At 36.2% G+C, this 26,876-nt stretch overlaps 1 protein-coding gene and 1 long non-coding RNA gene across 2 annotated transcripts in view; one reads left to right on the top strand and one right to left on the bottom strand.

The window, feature by feature from the left end:
* The window catches only part of LOC141748080 (uncharacterized), a 29,725-nt gene extending 15,630 nt beyond the window's left edge, over positions 1–14,095 (top strand). Inside the window, exon 3 of the long non-coding RNA XR_012588899.1 lies at positions 11,513–14,095. This is a non-coding gene — a long non-coding RNA (uncharacterized LOC141748080). The remainder of the gene's footprint in view (positions 1–11,512) is intronic.
* ERCC4 (ERCC excision repair 4, endonuclease catalytic subunit) lies at positions 1,993–20,613 on the bottom strand. The gene is given in 12 exon segments (XM_074599539.1): positions 1,993–7,346; positions 8,456–8,568; positions 9,270–9,362; positions 11,207–11,495; positions 11,498–11,797; positions 12,956–13,066; positions 13,652–13,780; positions 14,125–14,305; positions 14,966–15,173; positions 16,517–16,712; positions 19,263–19,443; positions 20,388–20,613. Coding segments are annotated over 12 exon segments (2,709 nt in total). The 5' UTR covers positions 20,562–20,613; the 3' UTR covers positions 1,993–6,612.
* Between the last annotated feature and the right edge of the window lie 6,263 nt (positions 20,614–26,876).

The following is a 26,876-nucleotide window of genomic DNA, read 5'->3' as shown; positions in this document are numbered from 1 at the left end:
GCAGCATTCCTGACGGCAAACAAATGGACAAGAACACAGACAGACATTGTAAGGGTAAGAGAAGCAAAAAAAGAAACAAATTAGAAAATTCCAGAGGAAATATAGAAGAAAGATTAAAGTTGAATGGCAAATCTGAGAATAATGCAAACACAGCATCATGAGAAAGAAGATATAAAGAAACTGTAAGATGTTACTTAAGTGTTAAATGGTGCTGTGGGTGTATGACACAGACCTGCACTGCAGCTGCATATTACTGGTGCCCCAGAGCACTGTGACGTTCCATTCGCCCAGGAGGATGTCCAGAAAATGGATGACAATGTGTGTGTCCCACTGTGTACACTAATGGGAACTGAGTAGCTCTACACAGATAACTCAAATTAGAACTATGCTGCCTATTTTTAGGGGGGATGAAATGCAGCAATGTCAAGTTTAGGCATTATGCGCCAATTTTACTGGGCAAACTTATGAGTACCAAACTTCTGAGCCACTTGAGAGATAATTTTCTATGTGTTTGAAATTCGAATCTTGGTATGTTTCTCTGGACAATACATAGCAGTCACTAAAGAGAGATAAACGAGAATTATTTCACTTAATCTACAGATGGAAATTTGTTTCTCCTCTTGCTAATCCAATTATGCAATATTCCAGCGTATACCTGTAAGCTTTCTGAGAAAGGGTTGACGGAATTTCAATTCACTTGAACTATAACTATCAAAGAGAAGCTGGAGCAGTAGGGAATGGTGAATTAAAAATAAAACTTTTATAAATTTATAGTACATATGTGATAGATTTAGTAGTGATTTTGAAAATTCTGCCCTCAAAAATTATAAATTTACTCTCTGGCATTCTTGAAAATCCTCCTGTAAGGCGCCTCACTAAAATCCTTCAATCAATAGTCCCAGCTGCGGTTGCTAGCTTAATCATTTCTGAAACTCTGTTTAGTCTTTGGACCTAGCTTATGGTAAACCTTACCATCTCATAGAGAGAGAGACTGATGTGTGGTGTTAGTTTGAGTCTCCATAAAGACTGTTTATTGTGATCTGCGGAACAAACTTATGTGAGAAAGTAGCCATTAAAAAAGGCAAGTCAGTTGCAAAACTTTTTTTTGCCACCTGACCATTCTCTTTTCATAAACAAAAAGAAATAATAAAAATGAGAATGGTCTAAGTGCCATTCTGAGGGTTGAGGAAGAAGCTGGGAGCTCAGTAACAAGATTGCATTGCTGAATAACAATTCCAGTTTGGAAACAACGTCAGTTGTTTAATAACTCTGGTCTGTGGCTCTTTAATAGTAGATGATTGAGTTGAAGGAAAAAAGAAGTAGCACTGAGTGACAGAGGACCCTAGAAGTGAAATCTATGTTTTTATTTACAAAGGGAAGCTCTTACAAACAGAACTATGGTAAAATGCAAGCTAAGAAAATAGTATCTATTTAACCCCAATTTACTATTCCTAGGAAGACTGCTTTATAGGAGTTGTGGATTAAGAAAATTTTGCCATGCTGTAAAGGATCACACTAAAATTAGTATGTAAGCAGGCCCATTTTGATATATTGCAGCAACATTTTCTGTTTAGACAACAAATCACCATAGCAGTGTAGGAGCCCTGGTTACCCTTACTAAGTTCAGTTAGACTAAAGAATTCATCTCTTAGCTGAGCATTGGCTGGCCAAGCTACTGAACATCTCTTCCCTGTTTTCAAGACTGTGTGGCTGAGAGTATTTCTTCCTTTTAATTTATGGTGGAGAAGCTTGTAAAATACAGATCAAAACTCAAGTTAAAAAAAAAATGGCCAGCCTATGTATATTGAAAAGTCTGGGAGATGAACTCTTAACATTTTGTACTCAAAATAAAAAATGGCACTGAAGCTTTGAGTATTTCCTTGTACAACCTTATCAAAACATTTAGTCAGGCATGTACATTCTCCCTCTGTCTGGCCTTTTATATTGGAGTACATTTTTTTTTTCCGCAGAACCTACTGGTTGATTCCAAGAATAAAACACAAAGGAAGATAATAGTGCTGAAGTGCTTGTTTTCTACAGGATCCTTTTAGTTTCCTCTTATTTAGTATCATCTTTTTCTGAGCCTTTTTTAATATATATATATACACACACATGTTACAGACATACATGTTAGCTGCATCAAGTTAGTGGTGCAAAAAGCTAAATGTTTTTATTCAGTCATTATGATACTTGTCCCCTTACAGAGCCTTAAGAGAAGCTAAAGCTAAAAAATGAACAATTTGAGATGCATTTATGTGTTTCATCCGTTGAAGCCAAAGAGAGGACAGAAGCTCTGAGTTCTCTCTCAAATACATTCTGGATCAAGTTTCACTGTGACTCTGTGTGATCCCATTTTTAGTGGCTGGCGGGGGGACGGGAAGGTTTAAAGGTCCTCTTTCTGTTACCAAATACTTAGAGTCTTTGTCAGCATTCTGTACCACATGAATCACGCAGCCTTTCAAATTCATACATGTTGGAACTTGAATCTTGATTTAAAACTAAACAGACAAAAGCAACTCCAAATTACAAGAGATGTACACAATTACCCATTACTAGCTTCACCAAACTTGCTGTTACCACAGTTAAGTCATTTTTAACTGATAAACATCAAAAAAAGCTTCTTCATGTTTACCTCTTCCCCCTCATCTTGTAGATGAGGGATGTTATTTCTCATGGTTTGAAGCTGAACTTAGAATAAACTGGAAATAAGAAAAGAAGTGAGAAATGTTATTGACAGATACATGTATCAGTAACGTCTCCTTCTTGACTAGGGTGCTAGTCAACTATGGAATGGCGTATTAGGAATATTTGAGAGAGGAACTTTCGGAAAGGCTGACAATAGAAAAAATGGAAACCTTTGGGGAAAAAAGTGTATGCTTTACAAATTAAGAAAAAATAGTGCATATATTGCCAGTGAGTGTCTTTTCAATGCAAGAAGGTAGCTCACAGTTAAGTAGATATTAAGGACTTCATATGGAAAACATAAAAGGGCTTATGCTTAGTTTGAGCAGATCTAACAATCTATCTGCAGATATCCAAAATTCTTGCTATTACATCGAGTGAACATGTGAAATAAGTTACAAAGTATTACAAAATCCTAGAGCTATAGTTTCTGAACTTCCTGGTTTATGACCTTACTTGCGTTTATTGTAGAAAACAGATCAATTGAATATTAATTTAGTTTAGGCTGACTTTGAGTAAGAGCTATGGAGAACTTTATCCTAAAATGGCCCTTATAGAAGGATTGTAAACCTTGCTAGCCTGTAATAAAAATTGTCAATTAGTAAGCCCACACATGACACGTTTCTTTCACAACTCTCAGTTACATTTCTTTATGCTGTTTGGCATATAAATAATATATTCATTGAAGAACTATTTTTTGGCAGATGTTTACTTTTGGATTCTATCCTACAGTCATAGAATTGGAATTCTGCATTACTAAGGAAAACTTTAGAAACAATTTTTTTTATTTTTAAAAATTAAGTTATTTGTGGTTGTACTGTCATTCTGCAAATGTGAAAGCCTCACAATCACAAAAATCCTCAAATTTAAACTTTTGTACTTTTTAAAAAAAGTAACTGTTCTTTTTATATTATAGCTGCATATTTTATAAGTGGTGTAGATTTCTGGTCAACTGGTTTACACTTAAGTTTTGCAGGCATAAATTTGAAAGTGATCAATACAGCTAGAGAAGCCCTACTATACGTGTTCATGCGGAGAAAGGAATTTTGAAGGTAAATTTTGTTTTGATTAGGGAACTGCTCACAGCCAATATGTCAGGCAAAAGGTCTCCTTCGCAATTGTAGCTAGAAACTGCAAGTGTCACTGCTAACAGGAATAGTGCCCAGATAACTTAAACACAGAACTACAACATAATCTACCCTGTGTAAAATATATTTGCTCATATAAGCTGCATTTGTTCTTATGAGATTTTGGTTTTATTGGTTTTCTATAGGAAACCTTATGCAATCAAAGCCTAGGACAAACTGACTGACTTTCCAGCTGCATATAAACCCCACTGGTTTCACATATTCAGTGACCTTGAAAGACATAGTCTTGGTTTGCATGTGAGAAGGAATTTGACACTCCCAAACCAAAAGCAGGGTGGGTTTTTTTTGTTTTGTTTTTAAATAAAAAAAGCACAGGCTTAAAACATCAAGCAGTGACAAGAAGATATACAAAATTTCATTGCTGTTGATGACAGCAAACTAAAGAACACCGTAAGGCCAGGGAACGTATCCTAAGGATTTTCATCATTCACCCAAACATTTTGTTGCTTCTGCACACAGCAGAGTCTTGGGGCTGGGTATTTCAGTGTTAAGTAGTTTCAGGAGACACGGCCGCTTCCACCTTTGTTCACAATTTGTACCTCCTCCCCCAGACAACACACCACTAACTTGCAACCTAACCTAATACAGTAAAATGCCAAATCATAAATAAGCAATAACAACATACGACAGTGTTACCTGTGGTTATTTTAAAGAAAAAGCCGAATCCTACATTGAACAAAAAGCCAACAAACAAAAACTTTAAAAATTCCACATATATAAACAAAAGACAATTTAATCTAAGTATTTAGCAAGTATTATTTAATTGTATTATGACTTTGATCTAGCGTACAACACAAAGCTACAACTTTATAACCTCTTCATATACCCTTCATTTTCACGTTATACAAATCTAAGCAAAAAAAAACCCAAACCCAACCCAAAAAACCCTGACAACGCAGAGATGCAGTACATCCAAAAAAAACCCCACAGTTCATTAACATCTTAATGATGCAAATAGACAAAAAAACCAATCCATGTTTTCAAAGGTTGTTCAGCTCTCCTTTTCTGAATCAGGCTCTATAGGCCATGCACACAGGACAGTTTATGTTCCTTCTCTGATTTTCAGTCCTCTTAGCACCACTTTACAGGCATTCTCAAACCTGAACATTCCTGAGCTTATTGCTTTGAAGAAGTCTCATGGAAAGACTTCTTTTTATATTATATGAAATAAATTAGAATACAGGGCAATAGAAACCCTAAGATCTGGATTATAAACCACACACTAAAAATTAAAATATTCTGATATCATACAGCCAAATAAGGAACAAGGTAAATAACAAATTTTAATCTTCTTGTGGAAGTATTTAATACTGAAATGTGCATCTGCAGAAAAATGTTCACTTTGGAAATCTCTAAGTTAAAAAACTCATCATTCACACTTAAAATGCACAGCAAACATTAAACCTGAGAGTGCGCAGTACAGTTTTTACTGAACCTGAACACAGAAACCCAGTACTTTCTCCTTTAATGATGGAGATCATATAGATCTGTTGTTAGCATTAGAATCATATAAATACATAAGTGCAAGTCTTTATAGATAAAGATTTCATAAATGGTAATGTAAATACATTAGCATGTAATGACACAGGACCAAGCCTTTTGTCAATGGCCCTTTGTTACATAGTTGTCATATCAAAGTTCAGTGCAGAATATGTTTTTAACAATATAATACACATTCGCAAACTATCAAAAGAAGAGTAACAGTTTTATGCTACACAGAATGCTAGAAGTTTTATCTTCCAGGTGACAATAGCTTTACTGAATTTATTGACAGATGGTCTATTTAAGACATTAAGACACAAGTGCAACAGAACACAGAGAGAAGACAATATTGGAAGAACTGTCAACAGTTTTGGAAAACCTTACTTAGAAAACTTGCATTTTATGAGAGGATATAAGCTCTGGTGTAAAATAATAGTCACGACAGTATACCTAGATTTTTCACTTTCGAGTGAACGAAGTGAAAGAGCTATCAAAACTGATTAAAAAAATAAAGCATCTTAAAAGTGTAAGCAAGGCACAGTGAGAATTAAGTTGTATTGTGCCACCACAGAATCTCTATCCAGGCTAGACCAAAGGAGTGCACTTTGCAAAATCTAGCAAGACAGAGCTGTACCGACTTTGGAACGTCAAAAAAAGAAAGTATAACTTCTAGTAAAGTAAGCAAGTATAATGTAGAACATACCATACAATTATAGTTTACTGTGACAAAGGCTTATGATGATGTTCTGAAATTCACAATGGAGTCCAAGTATATTCTCCTAAATGAACTCCTCTGACAAAGATCATGATGAGTTTCAAATAGCTCCACCTCTGTCAATGGAAAATGGGCAGTTTCCAGAGAGTAAGACATGAATACAAATGGCAAAAGCAGAGTGATGTATCATGCAGCAAGTCACACATATTAATCAAAACACAGTACATTTTTAGCTTTAGGAAGACATCATAACTTTCAAAAGAAAATATTATCAATTAGCCTTAGCGCTCAATTCTGGAGGATTTGGTGAAGAACTTAATTTAGTTGATTCAGTGATATTACAGAATTGGTTAAAGTGCTGTAGAAAGAATAAAAATTGTTTGCATTTCTCTATTAAAAACATTTTTTCTTCCTCTTGAAACTTGCCTTCAGTAATAATTAACTCAAATGTTAAAACTGATGGAACAGCATTAGCAAGAAACAGCTGGTTATCTTAGAGGGCATTTATTAAAATATTTCGTGTACTTTGCCAAAGTACTGTGCAAGAAAAGCTTATCTATGCCCTATGTTGAACAATCTCATTAGTCATCTTTTGCTTTTTCCTTTAGATATTGCCTCTCCGTAGGTCAGGTGAATGAAGTCAAAGAGTTGCGTGGCATTGGCAGCATTACCCAAAATTTTGGAGAGTTCGTCCTTCGACAGTGTCACTAGCTCTGCAATGCTTTTAACGTGGTTCATTAAGGCACGGCAGTTCTTTGCATTAATACCTGGCATTTTTAATAGAAAGTCCTGTGGACCAGGATTGTACTTGTCTGACTCTGGAAGAATTTCAGAATCTGCTGTGACAGCCATTGCTGTTTCTGCATCAGGTTGGGGATGGTTTTGTTTTAACTCTTCAAACAGTTCAGCAGTAGCATGGGGAGAGGGACACCACAGCATACGTAACTTTGGGAAATGGAGTGTAAGAAGGGTTAGCTTAGAAGTGATGTCATTACTGGAAATTTCCTGATGTAGAGAGCCTCGTGGAATCAAGGAGAAAGGTTTGTTAGGATCAAACTCAATCAGGAGAATTGGTCGCTTATAGTAACGGGACATAGAAGTGCATTGTGCATACAGTCTTCCATTATTTAAGGAACCAATCAGATCACTGATACTTTTCCGCTCTACACAGATATCAGGAGTTAAAATATAATCTCCAACTTCCAAAGTAACAGGCTCAATGTCAATGCCACGACGATGAATCAGTGATGGAAGCTCACTACGAAATTCCCGCATATCCACTATTATGGTTTGCTGAACACTCTTCTGTTCCTGTCCACCTAAAGAGCAAAACAAATACAGTTAACTAATACTTATGAACTCAGACTCTGGTTTTGTTGTTTTCCTGCGTGCTGCCAATGCTTCTGTAATGGGTGACTTCACATCTCACAGATCTTCACAAATTCAGCAGTACAGTAAATCCAGACTTTATTTAATTTTTCACTGTTATAGAGAAAAATCATTTGCCAGATTATAGACTGTATTTTATGGCATATGCTCTGCAGTTTAACAGAACTATCACGCTCCCTGCTCTGAGCTTTGTATATGTGACAATGAAATATGTTAAACTGTAGATGAAAATTATTTACTGCATCACGAAAATCTTTAAAAAGTGTCCTGCAAAACAAGATAACGAAGCTGACCCTTTTTATTTCCATCTGTTTCCCACGGAAATATAGCATTTTATTGTAAGAGATACATTTTAGCCTCTTATAAATCTGTAGAAGGACGCATGAAGAGACTGCAGCGTCAAGGGCACAAAAGCCGTAACAGCAAAGATTAGAGACCATATGGTAAAGGAGAGCAGGACTACAAAAATGACAGCAAAGAAAAACAGGGGCAGAGCTGTAAAGATGAAGACAAAGTATGCATGTCAAAAGAAAGGAACAAAAGTGTGTTTAGAACTGCAACAAAAGATGCTTTATTGCAAAGAAAGTAGACAAAAACCTCAATCTGCAGTTGTTTACCCAGCCAATCTGTTTTGCCAAGATCAAAACAAGTTCCCAAGGTTGACTAGCTGAAGGATAACACTGCCTTTGACTGTCTGTAGACCTCAGTTTTAATGGTTTAATTTCTCTCCACCTCCCTACAAACAATACTAGACAGTCTCATAACCAACAAGCTGCCCAGTAACAATACAAATAGTATCTGTCTTCATGGGAAAATACTTAGTTAATCTACGTTTTCTTTTCAAGGAAAAACATAATTTATTGTCATTGCACAGGCAGAGGTAGATGGAGTAAGGGAGATGATGTTTCTTTACCATCAGGACTGCAGAGTCAATGTGCAACATGTCTATGACCCAGATGCTTTGGACAGGATTTAAACACAGTAGTTATAGGTCTTTTTCAAAGCTCAGAGCTGCAGCCCAGCTTCAGGAACTGCTCACCTGCTTTGCGCGTGTCAGTAGAAACAGAGGCAGGTTTAGCATCTCTGATTAGGTCTAAGTTTGTTTCATCTCTTCCTTCTCTTTCTTCAGGAATAACCATGCCGGCCCTCTCTCTAAGGAACCACAAACAAAGAAACACTAAAAACCACAATTATATGAGGAAAAATAGATCAAAATACTTCAATACCCTTCAGCCAGATGTAAAATTATATATAGTTTAATACTATTTGCAAACCTGATCAGAAATGCAATTTACTAGGTATTCCAGATTGTTGGGCTAGATGTTATATTTTTATTTTCAATTGTACTACTCTTTAGCATTTGATTTTTTTATTTTTAGAACAAAGGAATTAATACCTAGTAATAGCAGTATAACCTGGTGAGAAGACATTATCAGTAAAAATACCGTCCTCTACAGTATAAGAGAGTAATTGTTGTGTTCCGCAAAACAACTTAAGTCATAAAAGCCTTAGAAATATCTTACAAGAAGTGTTACCTGCAGACAAAAACACAGTTACAGAAATGAAATTCACAGACAATTGGGGAAAAATACAAATGGTGCTCTTTAGCCTTTGATATTTAGTATTAAAACCCCTAAAATTAATATATAAAATATCAGATGGTTTGGAAAGGAAGGTTTTCGCTTTTTGTTGATTCTCAATGGGAAAATTCTCATAACATCTGAAAAGAAATGGAATTAAAAGTTTATTTAAAGCCTTCACACAGTTAAGAACTTCACTCTATTTGAAAATGTAAGCAAATAAGGGAATTACATGAAACATTAACAATAAAGGTAGCAAACTAATTTTATTACCGAATTAGTTTTTCGAAGGCCTCCTTCTCTTTTCTCAGAGCTGTGAGATAGCGCTGTTCTTCGGTTGAGCCCCCATATATGAGGAAATAAACCCTGTAGGTTTGGAGGGGGAAAAAGAAGAGAAAAAGAAAGAGATGACAAAACTTCATATTAAGTTAAAAATACCGACAATATTTAAGATTAGTGCCTGACAAGTTAGTATTTGCCTTAGAAGAGGCAAGTGAAAGAACATGATCTTTTTCTGTAAATATATCTTCTATAAAGATACTCCAAAATCAGCAACAAAAATTCTTATATCCAGTGTTCCCTCTTTTCCCAGTGGCAGATACGCTTACTGGAATTCTGGGGCTCAGCTAGAGTGGATTCAGTTTTCAGTCAGCCATTCGGTCAAGATACAAAGCAAGTATAATGGAGAAGTTACTTACTGTTTTTAAAATCTTCTCAGTAGATTATATATAACAAACTAAAAAATCTGCAATCATCCTGGGTTAGGAAAAAAACACCATCTAAGATTTTAGAATGATGTATCTGTGCAAGGAAATCATAGGTTCTACAAAGAATAAGCTGTCTTTTATATCACAGAGATGAACACAGCAACAAATTAAATTTTATTCCACAAACATGGATTTATATGGAACATGTAAGAATTAATAATTACCTTAAGGAATTAATTGCCTATAGCTTTTCAGCACAGTCATTTTTCCCCCAATATATTTTAACTGAGGTACACTTTGACAGACTGACAGGATTTTATTCCCATTACTTTTTTCATACGGTGCATCTCCTAACCCCTACTTGCATGACTGCATCTGATTTTCCTGCTCTGAAGTGTGGGAACCTGATGCTGGAGGTAGATACAACACATGCTGATTAGGCAACTAAAAATAAGTTGTGCAAATAACCCAGTAATTATCCTCATGCAATATACTTTGTGAGTTCTGTCATTTATATCTGCACTACAGGGTCCTTACCTGGCTATCAGGTACACACACTAAATACTGCCAAACTGATTTCCATATTCAGTTGCGTTGCATACATACAAGTCTTTGACTGGAAAATTACAACTGCTCTGTTAAATTTATGCAAATAATTTTCATGAGATCATTAAAGTATAAAGCTTTATAATTCAAAAGCTAATGATTTTATATGCCAATAAATTGTGTTTCAACTGTAGCAAGTAAAGCGTGTTTATTCTAAGACTTAAGTAACTGCCGTAAGTTATTTTCAGAGAGGTACAGGTATAACTACAGTTTACTGTATTCAAGAAATGCCATGAGGCCACCATATAAATGAAAGATAATGTAGAAACTCATACTATATTAAATGTTTTCTATATTTTTAATTAGTCTATAACATCTATTAATAAAAGTGAGTTTTGTAATTTACGAATGTATCAACTATATATACACAATGCAGAAATCTTTCTGTCAGCTAATACCAGAACTGAGTGTAACTGCAAAAACTTCTAATTTTCTTTATTATGTTTTCCTTTACTTGTTTTTCTGTTACATTTTCTGAATAACTGGTCTTCAGCTTGACCAGACATCAGGAAATGTGAAAGTTAATTAAATCCAAAACAAAGCTTACTGTGTAAAAATCATACCTGTAGAGAGGGTTTAAAATGAGATTACAGCACCTCTAAATGGATCTATTGCCACTAAGATCATCTACGCAGAGGTCTTGTAGAAGATGGAATGATTTTTTTTTTTTTTTAAACAGGTATGTTTCTGTTAGGGGACTAAATACCTGCTGCGAAATAAAAATTATCTTTTGGTTAAATCAGACATTATGCTTTTATTTAAAATTAAGAAGAGGGCTAAACAGGAATTAAAATGTAGCTAATGAAAATCACTAAATGCACATTCTACCTTGACTGCTGAAAGTGCACTTTTATTTTTTCTTTTAAGACTAAGATTAGACTGACCAAGTCAACTTGCCTCAAAGGCTTCCCAGGCCTGCTTGCCTTGTAGATTTCCAGCTGCCGAACAAAAGTTAGTTCTGCATCATATAATACAACGTATCTTGGTTCTACTTCATGCAGTACCCGAGTGAGTGCGTAGGGATCGCTGCAACCCTGCAATGGGTGAATAATTGTGAGCGGGTTCTTGAAAATACCGTAGTAACAATCTGAGGGTAAGTTCATATGGAAGTCTTCAGGAATACTCTCTTCAATACTGCTTTCTTGGCTACTGCTTAATTCTTTGTTATCTTCCATCTCTAACTCCTCTCTCTTTCCTCCTCAGTTTTCCCTATCATTTGGATTATAGTCCGGTCTTGCTGCTTCTTGTGTTTATTTTGTTTTGAAGAAGCTGTGAGTTTGGCTTTTTTGGCTTGAGGCACTGTGTCTGGTCTGGCATTTCCTTTGGACTTGGTGGCTTTTTTGTCCGTGATCCACACTTCTCCAGCTTTCTCATCCTTTCCGAAGGTTTTGTTATACAGCCTTGTTAAAAAACCTTCTGCTCCAGCAATAATATACTCCCTGAGCTGTGCACAAGCTCGGTCATCACTGGCACAAATAAGCACTTGCCCTGCAGTCAAGAAACAATATGTTTATAATCTACTATGCTGTACTTCTTATCCAGCTACAAGACATCGCTTGAGCAAGTTGTTTTTAATGATCCTAGAAGCATGCCTGCCAAACGCCTTTACATTTGTTTGACACAGTTGCTCTGGGCTTTCAGGGAGTCTAAATTACATGACGTTTTGTACCAAACAAGATTAGAGAAGGTTTATGAAAGTTCAGCATTCCTTATTCTTACACCATCTAAATTAGTGAGTTTTTCCTTTTGACCATCTGAAAGGAAGCAGATGCAGCGTGTATTGAAACATACTTGGACAACTATTTTTTCTTTTTTTTAAATGTGGAATAAGAAATAACTTATTTTAGACCATTCTAATTTTCAGCCTTTGTCAGCCGTATTAGAGTTTAAAAAACACATGCTTCACACAGTATTATTGACATCTGTGGGCCTTGAATAACAATTTCCACAAGCTGACTCAGATAAACTCCCACAACACTAGGTGAGAGCGCCAGTTCTTATCCAGAGTCAGAACACTGTGGGTGGGAGAAAAGAGCACTTTTTTACCCTTACTATTTCCTAAAATAAAACTTGGTGAAATTTAAGGGGATGAAAAGCCCTAAAATAGGAAAGGCAGCAAAGCAGTTAGTTAGAAACACACTTGCCTTCTGCTCTCTACCCAATTTACATACATGTCCCACAGAAGCAAATTTTCAGGTGCATGAGAAGAATGTGTGAGATGGAAAGGGCATAAAACATAACTCCCTTTTTTTTTTTTAAACTGAACTTAATAAATGAGTGAACAGTATCTTGATTATTATAAATTTCCACATTAATAGTTTTATTGGTTTTGAGACTAAGGTATCAGTACAATATTGAAACTTAAGTTAAAATATTTTTTTGTAATACGTATTCTTTCTATGCACAGAGTATTGCATAGTAACCAACATTTCTCTTTTAGAAAGAGAACAGAATATGAGTTTATGTAAAACTAAATAGTTTTACATGATTTATGTACATGTGTACATAAACTCAAGTCCACAAATTCTTAAGTTTAAAACTAGCTCTTTAATAAAACTCCTTAAAGAGCTGGGCTCCTTCTCTCAAGAGCCATATAGAAGTAAAAACTTGTACTGTGAAAACTTACATCATTTAGTATTCTCTCACCTGGACCACCAAGGTCTTCACTGTTCTTATTCTCATTTTCAATCTCTTTCAGTACTTCTCTCAAAGCTTCCCATTTCGGGTTACTTTCTAGAACCAATTCCCTTTTCAGTTCTGAAACAAACCAAGATTGAACACAGCAGCTCTTACAGCCAAAATATCCTTCAGAACTTTAAACTAGTGGTTAGATATCAATAGCGTGATGGTTGTTGGCAAATACAATATTCAACAGCCTACATATGCAACTTGTTATGATGATGGGTTGGAGAGCACTCTTATCCCCATTTTTAAATGTTTCTGTAAGTGCTTTAGTGAAGCAAGAAGTTAAAACATTCACTCATTCTTCAATTCTGAAATTCCTGAATATATATTTTTTAATTAAAGCCACGGCTGCCTCCTACCCATTCACATAAAATAAAAAAGATCAAGCAAAACACCAATGTAATTCAAGAACAATTCCATAAAAGCTCTCCCAATGATCAGCTGTGCAAGCTTAGAACAACCCCTTAATTCTTCGTGACTGTTTTGTTATTTATTATATGCTTTTTGATCTAAGATTATGTCTCAACTTATCCCAGCTAACAGATTGGGATCTTGAGCTGTGTAAGATCACGTAGGGAATCATAGCACAAATAACAATATGCAGAGCATTTGAAATCGTGTGACACTCTCAAACTTAAAGTTAGGAATGATCAGTACCATTTTCCTTCTTTACATCACTTTTTTCAGAGACTTTGCCTTGCTGATTCAGTTTCTCATCTGCAATGCGATAAACTCTAGCTCGAGCATTTACAAACATTGAAGTACTGGAGTCAAGAAACAGCCAACCTAAAGAGGAAAAGAAAGCAGTAGTAGTTTGACATCTGCAATGTGTATTTGTTTCAGCCCTTTCCAGTAAAAGCCCCAAATCTCTCTTATGGAGTACCTGTGCTACCTGCTTGCCATGTAATTACTAGCTTAATAAGAAACAGAAATGTGATGCAGATCTCACACTGTTAAGTAACAGCAGTTAAGTGGGAAGATGAAAGCATTATCTGTCAATAAAAACCTACGTCCTTATGGCTGGTTATATAAAACCTAATTAGATACCTTCATATGTTTGGGAATGTTAATTAAAAATATCAACATTTCACTGTTTCATGCATTAACTTGTATGGTTATTCAGTGTTTACCTGAATTCTCACCAAAAGCTTTTTCACTTGCTTTCAGTGACTCCAGAAGATTAAGGAAAGTGACACAATCATACTGAGTTAGATACAGTAGCAAAGTACGTAGTATCTTCAAATCCTGGACCAAAGATTTTGTCTTAGCTCCAAGCTGATGCCAGAGAGGATCTAAGTAGTGACGTATTGTCTAGAAATGTAAATTGGAAAGTTCAAAATGTCAAATAAATATATAGTATACTAATCAAGATAAGAACGCACTTTTTTCCTTTACAGGGGGATGCCACTAGTTTCCCAAAGTTATTAAACATACTCAATTAAAGATGTGAGGGTGAGATATTTGTTTTGAAGTAATCGTTTTTTTGCAAAGTTAACATAATATAGATGCCTTTATATAAAACATTTCAACAATTAGCAGATGTATATAATTCAATGTTTTCAGCATATATTTTCCTTTCCATATAATAATAAAATATTGGTAAAATAAAAAAAAAACCACCTTATTTTACTGGTACTGGCCTGTGCCTTTAGTATTTAGTATCCTTCACTTGAGTGAAAAAAGATTATAATGCAATTTAGTTTTCAAAATAAGACGAGTACCACACAGATAGGCAACCTACAGAGCATAAGAAAAAACCCTCTAAGTATTTAAAGCACCGAAGCAACTGTTAACATCACCCTTATGAATTAACATAGTTTCTCTCCTTGTACCAGTAATAAATGAGTCATGGGAGAATACTCAGTTGCTGCTGGTTATTTATCTTACAAATAATATTTTTGTTTACATGGCAGACAGTTTGAGGACCTACATCCCTTTAGTTAGGCACAGCAAAACAATCAAAACAGTTACCTTGTCAAAAGGTTTACCAATAGCATTTTCTAAAGATAGATCTTCTACTTCAAGAGCTGGATTATAACGTTTGAGTTCTCTCAGACATGCATTCAAGATGTCCAGGATGGAAGTCTGGATTGCAAGCATAGCAGGGGTCATTGACACATGTATTTCCACCACTTCAGGTTTATGCTTCTCTAAAAATGAGTTCACTGCTACATGAAATCTAAGAGGAAAACAGCTTATTAAGATTTACGTGGATAGTTTGCTTGACCTACAATTATACAAAACTTTGTACAAACTACAATTATAATTGTTTTAAACGTAACCAAGTTAATTGAAAAATAAATCAGTTTCTACAGATGTGAAGACCACAATTTTATGAAAATCATGTATTCCACAATTATGACTGTAGTCATTCTAGCCATGTGAGCCCATACAGTGCTGCTGAATGATCCATGGAGAATTACTGCACTAGATTCTACATCATTATTACACATAACAAATATTAAAGTGAAACCAAAAAATCTTGTAAGGGAAAAACTGGAATGAGTTCATAAATCCACTAACAGAATCTGCGACATTCCTAGCTTCTGATTATAAGCAGCGGGTCCTTGTTAGAACCCTGCCCTCGCAGCCAATCTGGCTGTAGGGGTCCATAGTTGCTAGCTGATTTTCACTAACAGGACGAGGCTCAGAGAACGCTGTGTCTGCTGACCTCTGAAACTAAAAGGGCATTTTCCTTTACTGCGTGCTGCACCCCCCAGGCCTTTTCATGGTTCAGAAGACAAGAAAGAAAATTTAGAGAGCTTCTGTTCAACCTTTCCTATCCTAGTTATGTCCATTTCTACTTCTTTGTGATACTGGAAGGAAGACTGTTAAAGAGTTTACAATGCAGAGTAACAGCAGGTTAAGATGGAGCGAAACACATTCTAGACTGGACTGAAGGAATAAATGAGCAGACCTCCTTCCTGCCTGAGGCAAGAGCATCGAATGGGTCATCAGCTAAAGTGCCCGGTTCCATTTGTGGCTCTGCTCCTGAAAGACTTAGTGCATGTCAAACGTGGCAATTTGGTTTCTATCAGTCACCAAGAAACATTCTTCATACACAACATACATGTAAAGGAAGATTAAAAAAATATGACACATAGAAAGAGATCGATGGAGTTTCATCACAGCTGGAAACAAATACCTCCATGAATGACAGAACTGAGAGACTGTATTCCTGTTACTTTCTGGCATAAATAATCTGTTTACTAAGTGAAGGTTTTCTTGAGCTATTAAGAACATCACTTTCTGCTGTGATCTCTATTGGCTAAAAGGACAGCTATACCATAAGGTTCAGCCCCTTATAGATGTAATTTGGGTCTATTTTCAAAATTACTTACAGAAATTTAGCATCTTCAAGACTGCATCTTCTATCAAAAATCGAATGAAATTTGTTTGGGAATGCAAGAGGGAACACAGATTAGCAGTGTGACTGCATACACCTCATTTTCTTAGGAACTCATTGTAACATCCATCTTTTTTTTAAGTTTAGCTCTCCAATGAAACAAAGAGGTGTCTTACCTTGGCCACAGATAAAGTTTCTTGACAAAAAGATTTCTCATCACTCTTTCCACATGGCAAAAGCCAGTATTAAATGCAACCGCATTATCTGTAAAAGCTTTAATGAAGCCTTGCTTGTTCTTCTGGCGATAAAGTCGCAAGATAAATGCTTCCTGACAGGACTCAATGATTCTGTGTGCTTTGTATACCAAAATGCCTGGCAAAATAAAAGGTTTTTAAGTTACAAAAAGTAAAGAAAAGTCTGATTTTGTATCATTTTTTTTTCCTCAAAACTATCCTACTAACATTTTTTTTCTTAAATTAAAATACAATGGGAATTTAAATCTTCTAAAGTGATGGCTGAACAAACTTTCAGGGGTTCAAGCCAAGTGACTCCTCAGTTTCAGTACCACGGAATCCCCAAATAACAGAACTGGGCTAATGATGTGTCTTTAGCAAAAAAAAAAAAACCAAAACAACAAAAAAAACCAAAAAAAACCCGCTTGTGCTTGATTGGTAGGACTTCTTAGTGTAGAAAGTTCTCTACTCCTAAGGCAAAACTTTAACTTGAGCCTTTTAAAAGCAGTAGGAGTAAATGCAAGACATAACACGCTATTATAACAAAGCAAGTGTGATATGTTCAGGATTGTGATATTTGAATTATTTTGTTACATCTAATCACAACTTCCCGTGGAATAATAAATGCCTTTCTAAAATGGACGCAAAGGACATCAAACATCACAGGTTTTACCTGGTACCTACATAAACTGACAAACTTACAGTGTGTTTAGTTTCTACAACAAGTTTCTTCAACTCACCACCCAGCCACTGATTTTAACATGCCTTTGCTTTGTAAATGAAAAAGCACCTATAAGAAAAAGACTTCCATAAAACTGCTAGCCATTCACGATCAAATCATGGAATAATCCACTAAAAAGTACTTTTCTATCTAGATATTCTTACATCTCCCCTATAAAGCAAAATTTTCAGGACATAATAGTGATTGTACCCATTTCTGAACATCTTCCACTTTCTCAAGACATGATTCTTAAAGGACATACAGGAGACACGGAATTTGTAACAGGCCAGTAAGACTATGTGTTTATTATAACGACTTCCTGCTTTTAGTCAGTATTTCTCTGCTTATTAAGTGAATTCATTCTGCTGTGTAAGCCCTGGTAGAAACAATTTGCCACTGTTTACTACACCAACTCACATCAGCTTTACTATGCTATTAAGTACACAACTTCTATTTGGCCAAAACCACCAGGAATAATTCTTCTTCACTGCAGCGATAATTTCTTATCCTCATTTAGCTGAATTTATGAGTTCATCAGATGTTCATTCACACCTGATTCTACATTGATTTTATACACGTTTGTAACAGCTGGAAGCTATTTACTGCTGTTTTTATTTCAGCTCCTCAAGAAATACTATTACAAGTTTTTGTCGTACAATTTCACACACTGAAAATACACGTTTCCAACGGAACCACTTTACCGAAGTTTTAACTAAAGCAGCAAGTCTATCAACGCTGCTGTCACACTGACCTCTAGTGGCAACAAAACCCCCCCATAACTGTGTCATTAGAGGACAAGGCTATTTTTTTAGACCTTTAGTATTTCTTTTTTTCATACACAAAGTCCAGAGTTATGTTTTTCTCTCTTTTTTTTTTTTTCCCCTTTTCTTATTTGGTAGGGCAGAAAGGTAGAGGGGAAGGCGCCAAGGGGAAGAAGAGAAATTAAAAGTAGGTTGCCTAGAAAATTTGTTCACTTTCTTTAACCAGGAAATACAAGAACTGACAAATCTGGTGTCCTTTGGCTCCAGCATAAAACTGTTCAAAGTGTTTTACAGATTATAGCTTGTTATACATTGACTAAAAGGAAGGGGATACAGCTGCTGAAGCAGAAATGTACATTTTTCTGAACATTCATTATTCAGTTATGTTTGGCCATTAAGAAGATGATAACATTTAGATAACAGTAAAACAGTCTCTTATTCCTGGCTCTAAAATATCTATTTTACTAGATCTCCAGGCTTTAACTGGGTTTCCAGCTTAGACAAGAACACAAAAGCAATGGGTGTTGCGGGAGAAGGGGTACAGAATATGAGAGGAGAAAGATAATTGTAACATCTTTGACGTATAACTTCCATGTAACAACAACAAAGGTCACAATCTATTCCCCAAAATCTTTACAAGAGTAGTAGCAGCATTACTTCATAATACTGCTATTTAGATAGCGTCCAAGGTGTGTCAAGACAAAGATTAAGACGATATGGCTATTTTTTGATGGGAAAAGTCATCAGAAGTAATTTGTTAATGCAAAAAATAAGGTAGTATGCAGGACTGATAAAACATGACATCTAAAATCAGTTTCAGTCATAGGCCGTGTAATGAGAGTATTCTGGATACTATTTCACCAAGTGCAATCAATTATTCTCCGTGGAAAGCCAGTCTGAATTTTATGTGTCAATTGCATAGTTTAACTGTAGATTTGTTTTCCAGGCAGTTACTGATATCAAAGTCATACAAATGCATTATCTAAAAATAACGCATACGTTTTCAAGTTATACAATTAAATAGAGCAAACAAGTTTGGAGCAAAAAAAGGAAAAAGCCATTAAAAAAATAATACATATTTGCTCTTTTTACCTCAGTCTTTGGGGAAAAAAAAGAATAATTCTTCAGCCTCAATACTGGTCACCAGAACTCTTCATACATAATTTTCAAACAGAACAGTCTTACCTTTATTTCATTAAACTCTTACCGGTAATGAGGTTTGCAGGAATTCTGTCAGTAAGGAAATCCACCACAAGGATTCGACTTGTTGCAAAGATGACTCCTCCTTGTGTATAAAATTCATATCGAGTATTATTTGTAATTTCATTGGTAACACACCGAGGAAGATGAACGACTCCATCTGACCTCAGCTGATCAATAAAATATTCCTAATACAATAAAAACACAAGACTTCATTGTGGTAACTGATGAAATGGATGCAAAAACCCCTTAATTATACATACTCCATTAATTTTGATGAGCTGTCCAAAACAAATCAAAACCATAACAGTATAAGATACTACCTAAGGAAGTCTGAATTACTGTGACTTTTTTCTTCTTAGGTATACTTTGTTCAGTTTCAAACTTATACAAGTGATTTACAAAAGCTATATATTCTCAGTAATAGCTATACAATACTTAAGGAAATATGAGCCACTGATATCCAAAGGAGCCTCCATTTTCTCTTATATTTTACTAGCTCTTTTTCAGAGAACAGGCAATTTTAATACTGACTTAAGAACAGAGAATTGGGCAGAGATGATCTTCTAATCACTCACTTGCTATCAAAGACACCTACGGCAGGTAGGTCACGTAAGTCAAGCTTAACCTTATGAGCTACCGCTGTGATATTTATTCACCTATGGTCACCAACAAAAAGCCCGGTGGCATCACCTCCCTGATGGTGGGAAATCTCCCTGATTGCGGGGAAAACAGAGCGGCATTTTTCGTACAAGCAGGGCCAAAGCTGTTAAAAAGTTTCACCCCTTTCAGCTCACTTGCCGCTTACAGGTTCCTGACATTTTCGAGTTATGAATTATTATTATTAGGACTTCACCGTAGAATTTCGGAACCCGATTCGCTCCCGAGCGCGCCTGGTGGGACGCCTTCTCCCCGGCGGGTTCAACGCCCGGGGCTCGGGGCTCAGCGCCCAGCACCGCCGCCCCCCGCCCCGGCCAGCCCCTCCGCCCGCGGGCAGCGCCCTCCTGCCCGGAGCCCGACCACCGCCGTGGCCGCCGGCCGCCCCCGGGATGCGCCCGCCGAAACCGTGAGGGGACGGGGTGAGGGGGGAAGGCGGGGCAGGCGGACCGCCGCTGGCAGGGGCTGCCCTCACCTCCTCGGCCGGGCTTGTGTTGAGCACCAGCACCAGGCTGGCGGGCTCGCAGTACAGCCGGAGGAAGCGCAGCAGCAAGCGGTCGACACCGAGCCCGCGGGCGCAGATCACCAGCCCGTCCTGGTGGAAGAGGTCCAGGAAGATCTGGCTCTCATGCTCCAGCAGCGCCGCCATGGCCGCCGAGGGAGCAGCGCATGCGTGCCGGCCGCTCAGCTTGCCCGCCCGCCCGCCGAGGTGGCGGCGCCCCCTGCCGGACGCAGGTGGTGCAGTCCTCCGGCGGCTGGTTTTCCCGCCTACAGCGCGAGGCGCCTCAGGCGAAGCGCCGCTGGGCGAAGGGTGGCGATGGCGGCCGGAGAGGAGGATCCTCTTGAGACCCACTGGCTTGGAAAACGAGGTGGGAATGGGACTTATGTGCCCGGCAGGCTCCCACAGGTGCTTGTGTTGACACAACCTGAAGTCTCCTCTCCTCCTCGTGTGTGGGGTGTGTGTGTGTGTGTGTGTGTTGTGAGTGTAAATACAAGATAGGGGGGTCTTTTCCTTTTTTATCATAAATTGTTTGTTGTTTGTTACTAATTAATGGCATTTCTTAAGCAACAAAACCAAACCTGGCTGAACTTCGGTCTACTTTCCTCACACAAGGGATCAGTACTTGTTTTCCTGGTAACTCATTTTTTAGTGTCCCTCCCTCAGTCAGTGCAGAAAAGGCGCTTCAGTCCTGCTTTCAGAAGCAGCTCAAAATGAAGGACACTCCTCAGAATGACCCTACAGTTCAGCTTGGTGAAGGGCAGGTGAACTTGTTTGTCTCCAGCGCCTCTTAAAATAAGCAGTTTTTCTGGGCCTACCGTGGGGGAGGTGGATGCCACTTCAACTGGATCAAAATGACCCTCTGAGAAAGTGAGGGGGGGAAGAAGACTGATGGGTTTTGGGGTTTTTTTGCATGGTTATGGGGCAGAGGGACAGTGTACAACCAGCTTCTTCCATAATACGAATGTGTGGAAGGCGTTCCAAATCTGTTTTATTTACACTCGGTATTGATTCCCATTATTTTCCCCAATATCATCTTCTTTTGGTAAAATGCCATGATCAAGTCATTGAGTCAACTGATGCATTCAAATACATACTTTCAGTTCTTTGTTTCGCATTGTCACATGTTGGCAGCTGCAGAGGGGTTTCCATTGCTTTTGGGTGTACAGCTGCTAACACGTTCATTTATTGCATACTTGTTCAAGCTGACAATATTAATGAAGATGTACTTTACAAGGCATTATTTGTAAATTTGCCACAAGGTTAGGATTATGCTATAGAATCTTTTAAATTGATACAGGAAATTTTCAAATTATTTTATAATATATATATTTGCAGTTTAACAGAGACTCAGGGCAAAGTAGAAGAAAGTATTAAACTGTCAGAAATTAATAAAATATGGGAACTATTCTTGGTTTTCTTATATATGTCTCATATTTCTGAAATTTTGTGCTGATACCCGAACAATTTTTTCTTTGCAAATTGCATCATATTGCCAACTGTTGTACCAAATACCACGCTTTGGTTCTCATTTTTAGCTGGCTGCTACTAAATTATTCGATGTTTGCATTGAAAACTTATTTTAGACCGTAAAAATGTCAGAAAATCAGTATTTTCACTTTGACAACAATTTATTTTTGTGGCCCGCAGGTCGGGGGCCACAAACTGACCAAAACAAAGTCTTACCCAATACCAGGACAATTATCATTAACATTTATTGCTATTTTTGAATACTGTATGAAAAGCTGTAGTCCAATAAGGGTAGTTCTTTGAAGAATAACAGTATTTTACAGAGTTGTCCATATAATTTAGGAACCAGCCATTTCCTTGACCTACTGTTTCCTACATGAATTAGAAATAATACATTTTTTAATGGTGCAAAAGAAATATTTCAGGCATCTCTATAGTCTGATTTTATTTTGTACTATATGTATTTTTATATTTTTTTACTTTGGCTGCGTATAGTATTAATGTAAAATTATTGTGAAATGTACTTTCTGTGCTTATATATTTATTAACCAGTAGAGGGCTGTCACTTGTTGCCTTAGAAGAGCAGAATTTAAGCCTAAATCTTGCAATTCATTTTTTTGTAGTTTTTCTTTGCAAAACATTAGAGTAACATTTTAAAAGTATTCAGAAAAGCACAAGGAAGAGCTTGAATAGGAACAGGATGAATAAAATTTGTCTAAGAATTAGATATTATATGTAATTTTAATGTTTGGAATAATAAGCTAGGAGAATGATATTCAGGGGAGTACATACTAATACGTTTCTTTATTTAACAATGAAGGCTTGATTTTAATTTTAAACAAACTAACACTTGTTATCTATACGTAATAAACATTTTGGCTAACTTTAGGAGTCTCATTCCATATAAAATTATAAACAAACACAATTATAGGCTACTTTCAAGCTGATAGATTATGTGAGATGGTCAGTACAGCCCATTATCAACTCCCCAAGGAAGACCTTTACTTGCATGCCTTAAAAATGCATTAACAGACCTATTTACTTCATCATATTAATACTATATGAAAGGCAGGTTAATTGTATGGTAGTGCAATACAACAAATCACTGGAGGTGGGAATATTATTTGGATCACTTGTTATTATTGGGATCACCAATATTAAGATTAATCTCTTTAAGATACGCTTTTGACAACTAATTTTTTTTAAATTTTATTTTTGACAAGTTATTAATCATTACTAGGGGAAAGAAAAATACAAGAAACCATGACCACGTCATTAATCTGCCCATTTGTGTAATGACAACAGTCTTTTCTGACAACTAGTAACAGTTCTTCTGTGTCATATTAAGAAACTTACTGATAATGTAAAGAGCTGAGGAGGAATACCTGTTATAAGAAAACCAATATTTAGGTAACTTATGTAAAACTTATTATATGATCTTTCTAAAACATAAATATTTTTATTTTGTCTTCCATCCTATCTTTGTATTTAAGTAAAATTCAATATTTTCAGCTGTGAAAATGTGGTGAGATTTCTTAGTCTGCAGATTTTTTATTTGCCTGGTTTGTTATTTGGATTTTAGCCTGATCAACCCCATTGCCTACAGAGAAACATCACTGAGTGATTAGGGGGTGTTTTAAACCTCAGTTATGTTAGCCAACTCAGATGACCAGGGCCAATTTCTTTGAAATTGCCTAAAAATTCTCACATTTTGCAGTTTCTCAAAGAGACGATTTTATGATAAATAAAATCTACTATATTTACTTCGAATCCTGTATACATTTTGATTCATTATCTCTGACTAGGTTTATCAATATACTGGTTCCTAAACTCATTAGCTGATGAACCTTAAAAGAGCAATATCCGTAGTCCTCCTATTAGAGTTACCTTGCATCATTATGTCATAGACTACATATTTATTCTTTTTCACAGCTTTAATAAAAGCAAAGACCTGTTGGAGCTTATAGTTAAAAGATAAGACTGCCAAAACAAAATAGTCTGAATTAATGCATAGTTTTGTTATCCAGGTTCCCAAAGAAATATATGTATATATATTTTTAATAAGAACAAACTTTCTAAGAAAAAGAGAGAAAATAGAAATACTGATATTTATCTGTAGGTATAAAGATAGATACATTGGAAATTGAAAAAAAGTGTTCCATAATTTTGAAATTTATTGTAAACCATCTTATAGCCACATCCATTCATGTTCTTAGAATCCTTAGTTCTGAGGTGGGCACTTTGTGTAATTTGTAATTGGCTGAAACAGATTTTTCTCCACCAGTCTATATACGGAATATTCTTTACAGGTTAAGAAATATTTCTCCTATAAAGGAAAATCTAATTATTCTTTTTCAAGGAAGCTATTGTAAAAATTAAACATGTCATGCTTTTGCTGGGTTAAAAATGAACTCCAATTAAAGAATTGATTTGGGCTATGGTCTGATGGATAGGGAACATTAGTAAGGGAAGGGTAAGCTCTGGTCCTACATTGGCTCTGCATTGACCACAAGACCCTGGAATTACTAACTCCTTCACTTTCATTTCCCCCCCTTGCCATACAAGTAACAGCAAGTTTGTTCAACGTACTTTGTCTTAAGTAAACTCAGAATTAAATTAAGCAGCTGTTAATGATTTCTACAGTATTTTTTCTCCACAATTACAAAGCTGGGTTAAAAACATTAAAGATAGGTACGGTTCGTACTTAAGTACCCTGAACAACTTTAATTTTGGTTTTTTTCCCCTTCTACTTGTGCGTCTCAGGTAAATAGTATATGTGGTGACTGTGTAGAATATCCACTTTAATAGTTTCTAGATGTAGAAGGCATGAAATACAACAAGGTTTCTTTATTGTAGCGATGTATAAAAATGACAGACAGATGAAGTGTTTCTAAGGGACATGGTCATAGTCACTCAGAGATGTTTAGCTGTTCATTTAATAGAAGTACTTTTACAAATTAATTACTTTGTTATTAACAAAAGAAGCAGCAGTTGATGATACAATGGGGGGTATTTCAATATGGATGTATATAGACAGTATTACATAGGCGTAAACATTTGCACCCTTGTGACGAGTAGATTCCTTGTATAACAGTGGCAACACAGATCTGGTGTTGCAATTTTATTTGAAGATTTTGTGTTTCCTGACCCTAAGTGAAAAAATGTTCATGAAAAATACCATGTTCTGAGTGCTACTTGAAGTGATTTTTTGTGAGTGATCTTGCAATGTTATTACTTAAAAATTGTTCATCTGAACTACAGAGACGTAACGTAAGTTGTTGGAAACTGTAGTTTGAAGAGTAGTTATTTATCCTTCTGATTCCAACAGAATAGTTATAAAATTTTGTGATTAGAACTGGAGCTTTATGAAAATGTAGGTTGCTGTCACTCACAAACCAAATATTCTACCACATTGTTACTTTGCTAAAGAGCTTGCACAATATCTTGTAGAGAAAAACGTGTAAGATAAGATTGACGCAGCATTCTGAAGAGCATTCTTTTCAGGCACCAGAAAAAGAATAGCCAATTAAGGAGCTAATTTGCACCTGTTATTGTCAACAGTCCATGTTGAGAAAGGAGTGAGCTACTTTTCTTTCCAAAGCATATTTGCTTTAGTGGGTAAACTAGATTCAGTCATTGTTTACAAAGCTGCATTCCAAACCCAGTATTTGTTGTGTAAGTGAACAAGATAACTTTGCATAAAGTATAGAGCAACAGCATTGCTGTAGTGGTGTCCTGTGGGTAAAACAAAAGACAAAATTGTGACTGTTCCTAAATTTCACTGGTAAAATATTGTTACCTTACAAGTTAACATGAACTAACTTGTTTGTCAGGTTTATACAGACATTTTTCCTGAGGCATGTTATCAAATTTACTGTTTCTCCAATAAAAGAGTAGCTCAGCAAGGAAATGTACTGACATGACAATTAAAAGTATTTTCGTGTTAATATGAAAATTGTACAAATGGGATTAATATTGTTTTACATGATAGACATTTTCAATTCGAGTGCCTGTAGCCCATTATTGAAACAGGACATTGCTGCTAATGTAGGATCACATTTGTAATAATTTACTTAACACTTTAATAACTGAAGGCAACTGCAGTTTCTTTACTGAAGGAATATTCTTATTTTCTCTACCCGGTGGATTCATACCTCTATAACCCCTTCTTGACTTCTGAAGAGAGTGTAAGTTAACATGAAGCAAACCTTTTTGATATATGGAATTTTCCATTCATCTAAGCATTTGCTTATAGAATACATACAGCAAAAACCGCAATTGCAGCATTTTTACACTGTTGTACAATATTCTGTTTATGTACTTCCTGAACCAGTAGATATATTCAGGGGAATTTGAGGGTTAACAACTGAGTTGACCAAATCCACAATTACTACAACTAGACATGGACAGCAACCAAACCGAGGAAATCAGGACTCAAATTTCAGACTCGATCTTCTGAAATCTGCACCATCAATTCATGCCTTGCCCAGTGATGTCAACTCTCCTATAATGCGCTGTGTGTGACTGTTCAAGGAAGCCAGGAAAATGGCATCTTACTTTAGATATTTTCTAGTAGAGAGAGTGAGATTTCTTAGATTTAGAAAAGGCTCATCCCTGCTTCTACTACACCAAGTAAAACATGACTTGTAAGTAAATTAAATGGCATCTGCCTAGATGATGTATTTCAGCGAGGAAGAGGATGGTTATCTCTTATAGGAAAGAAAAACTGAGTGTCTGACTGAAAATACAATGTATAGAAGCACTACAATACAATGTCACAGTTTTCTTAGAATGTTTTCATTTTGGGCAGTTCAAAGTGAGAAATAAAACTATCTCCTATCAGTGTTACATTATTCCAGTAACTGTATCTGAAAAATTAGATATGTACCAAATTATCACACCTCTCAGATTTCTGTCTTAGTAAGATAGTATTATGAATGTGTGATCTGTTCTATTTTTAATGATGTTTTAAACTCAATTTAAAGTAGAGAGAAA

Source organism: Larus michahellis, chromosome 8 (assembly GCF_964199755.1).
Source record: "Larus michahellis chromosome 8, bLarMic1.1, whole genome shotgun sequence".
In the NCBI taxonomy this organism is placed as follows: domain Eukaryota; kingdom Metazoa; phylum Chordata; class Aves; order Charadriiformes; family Laridae; genus Larus; species Larus michahellis.
The sequence above is the reverse complement of the archived record's forward strand: the minus strand, read 5'-3'. Positions and strand labels throughout refer to the sequence as shown.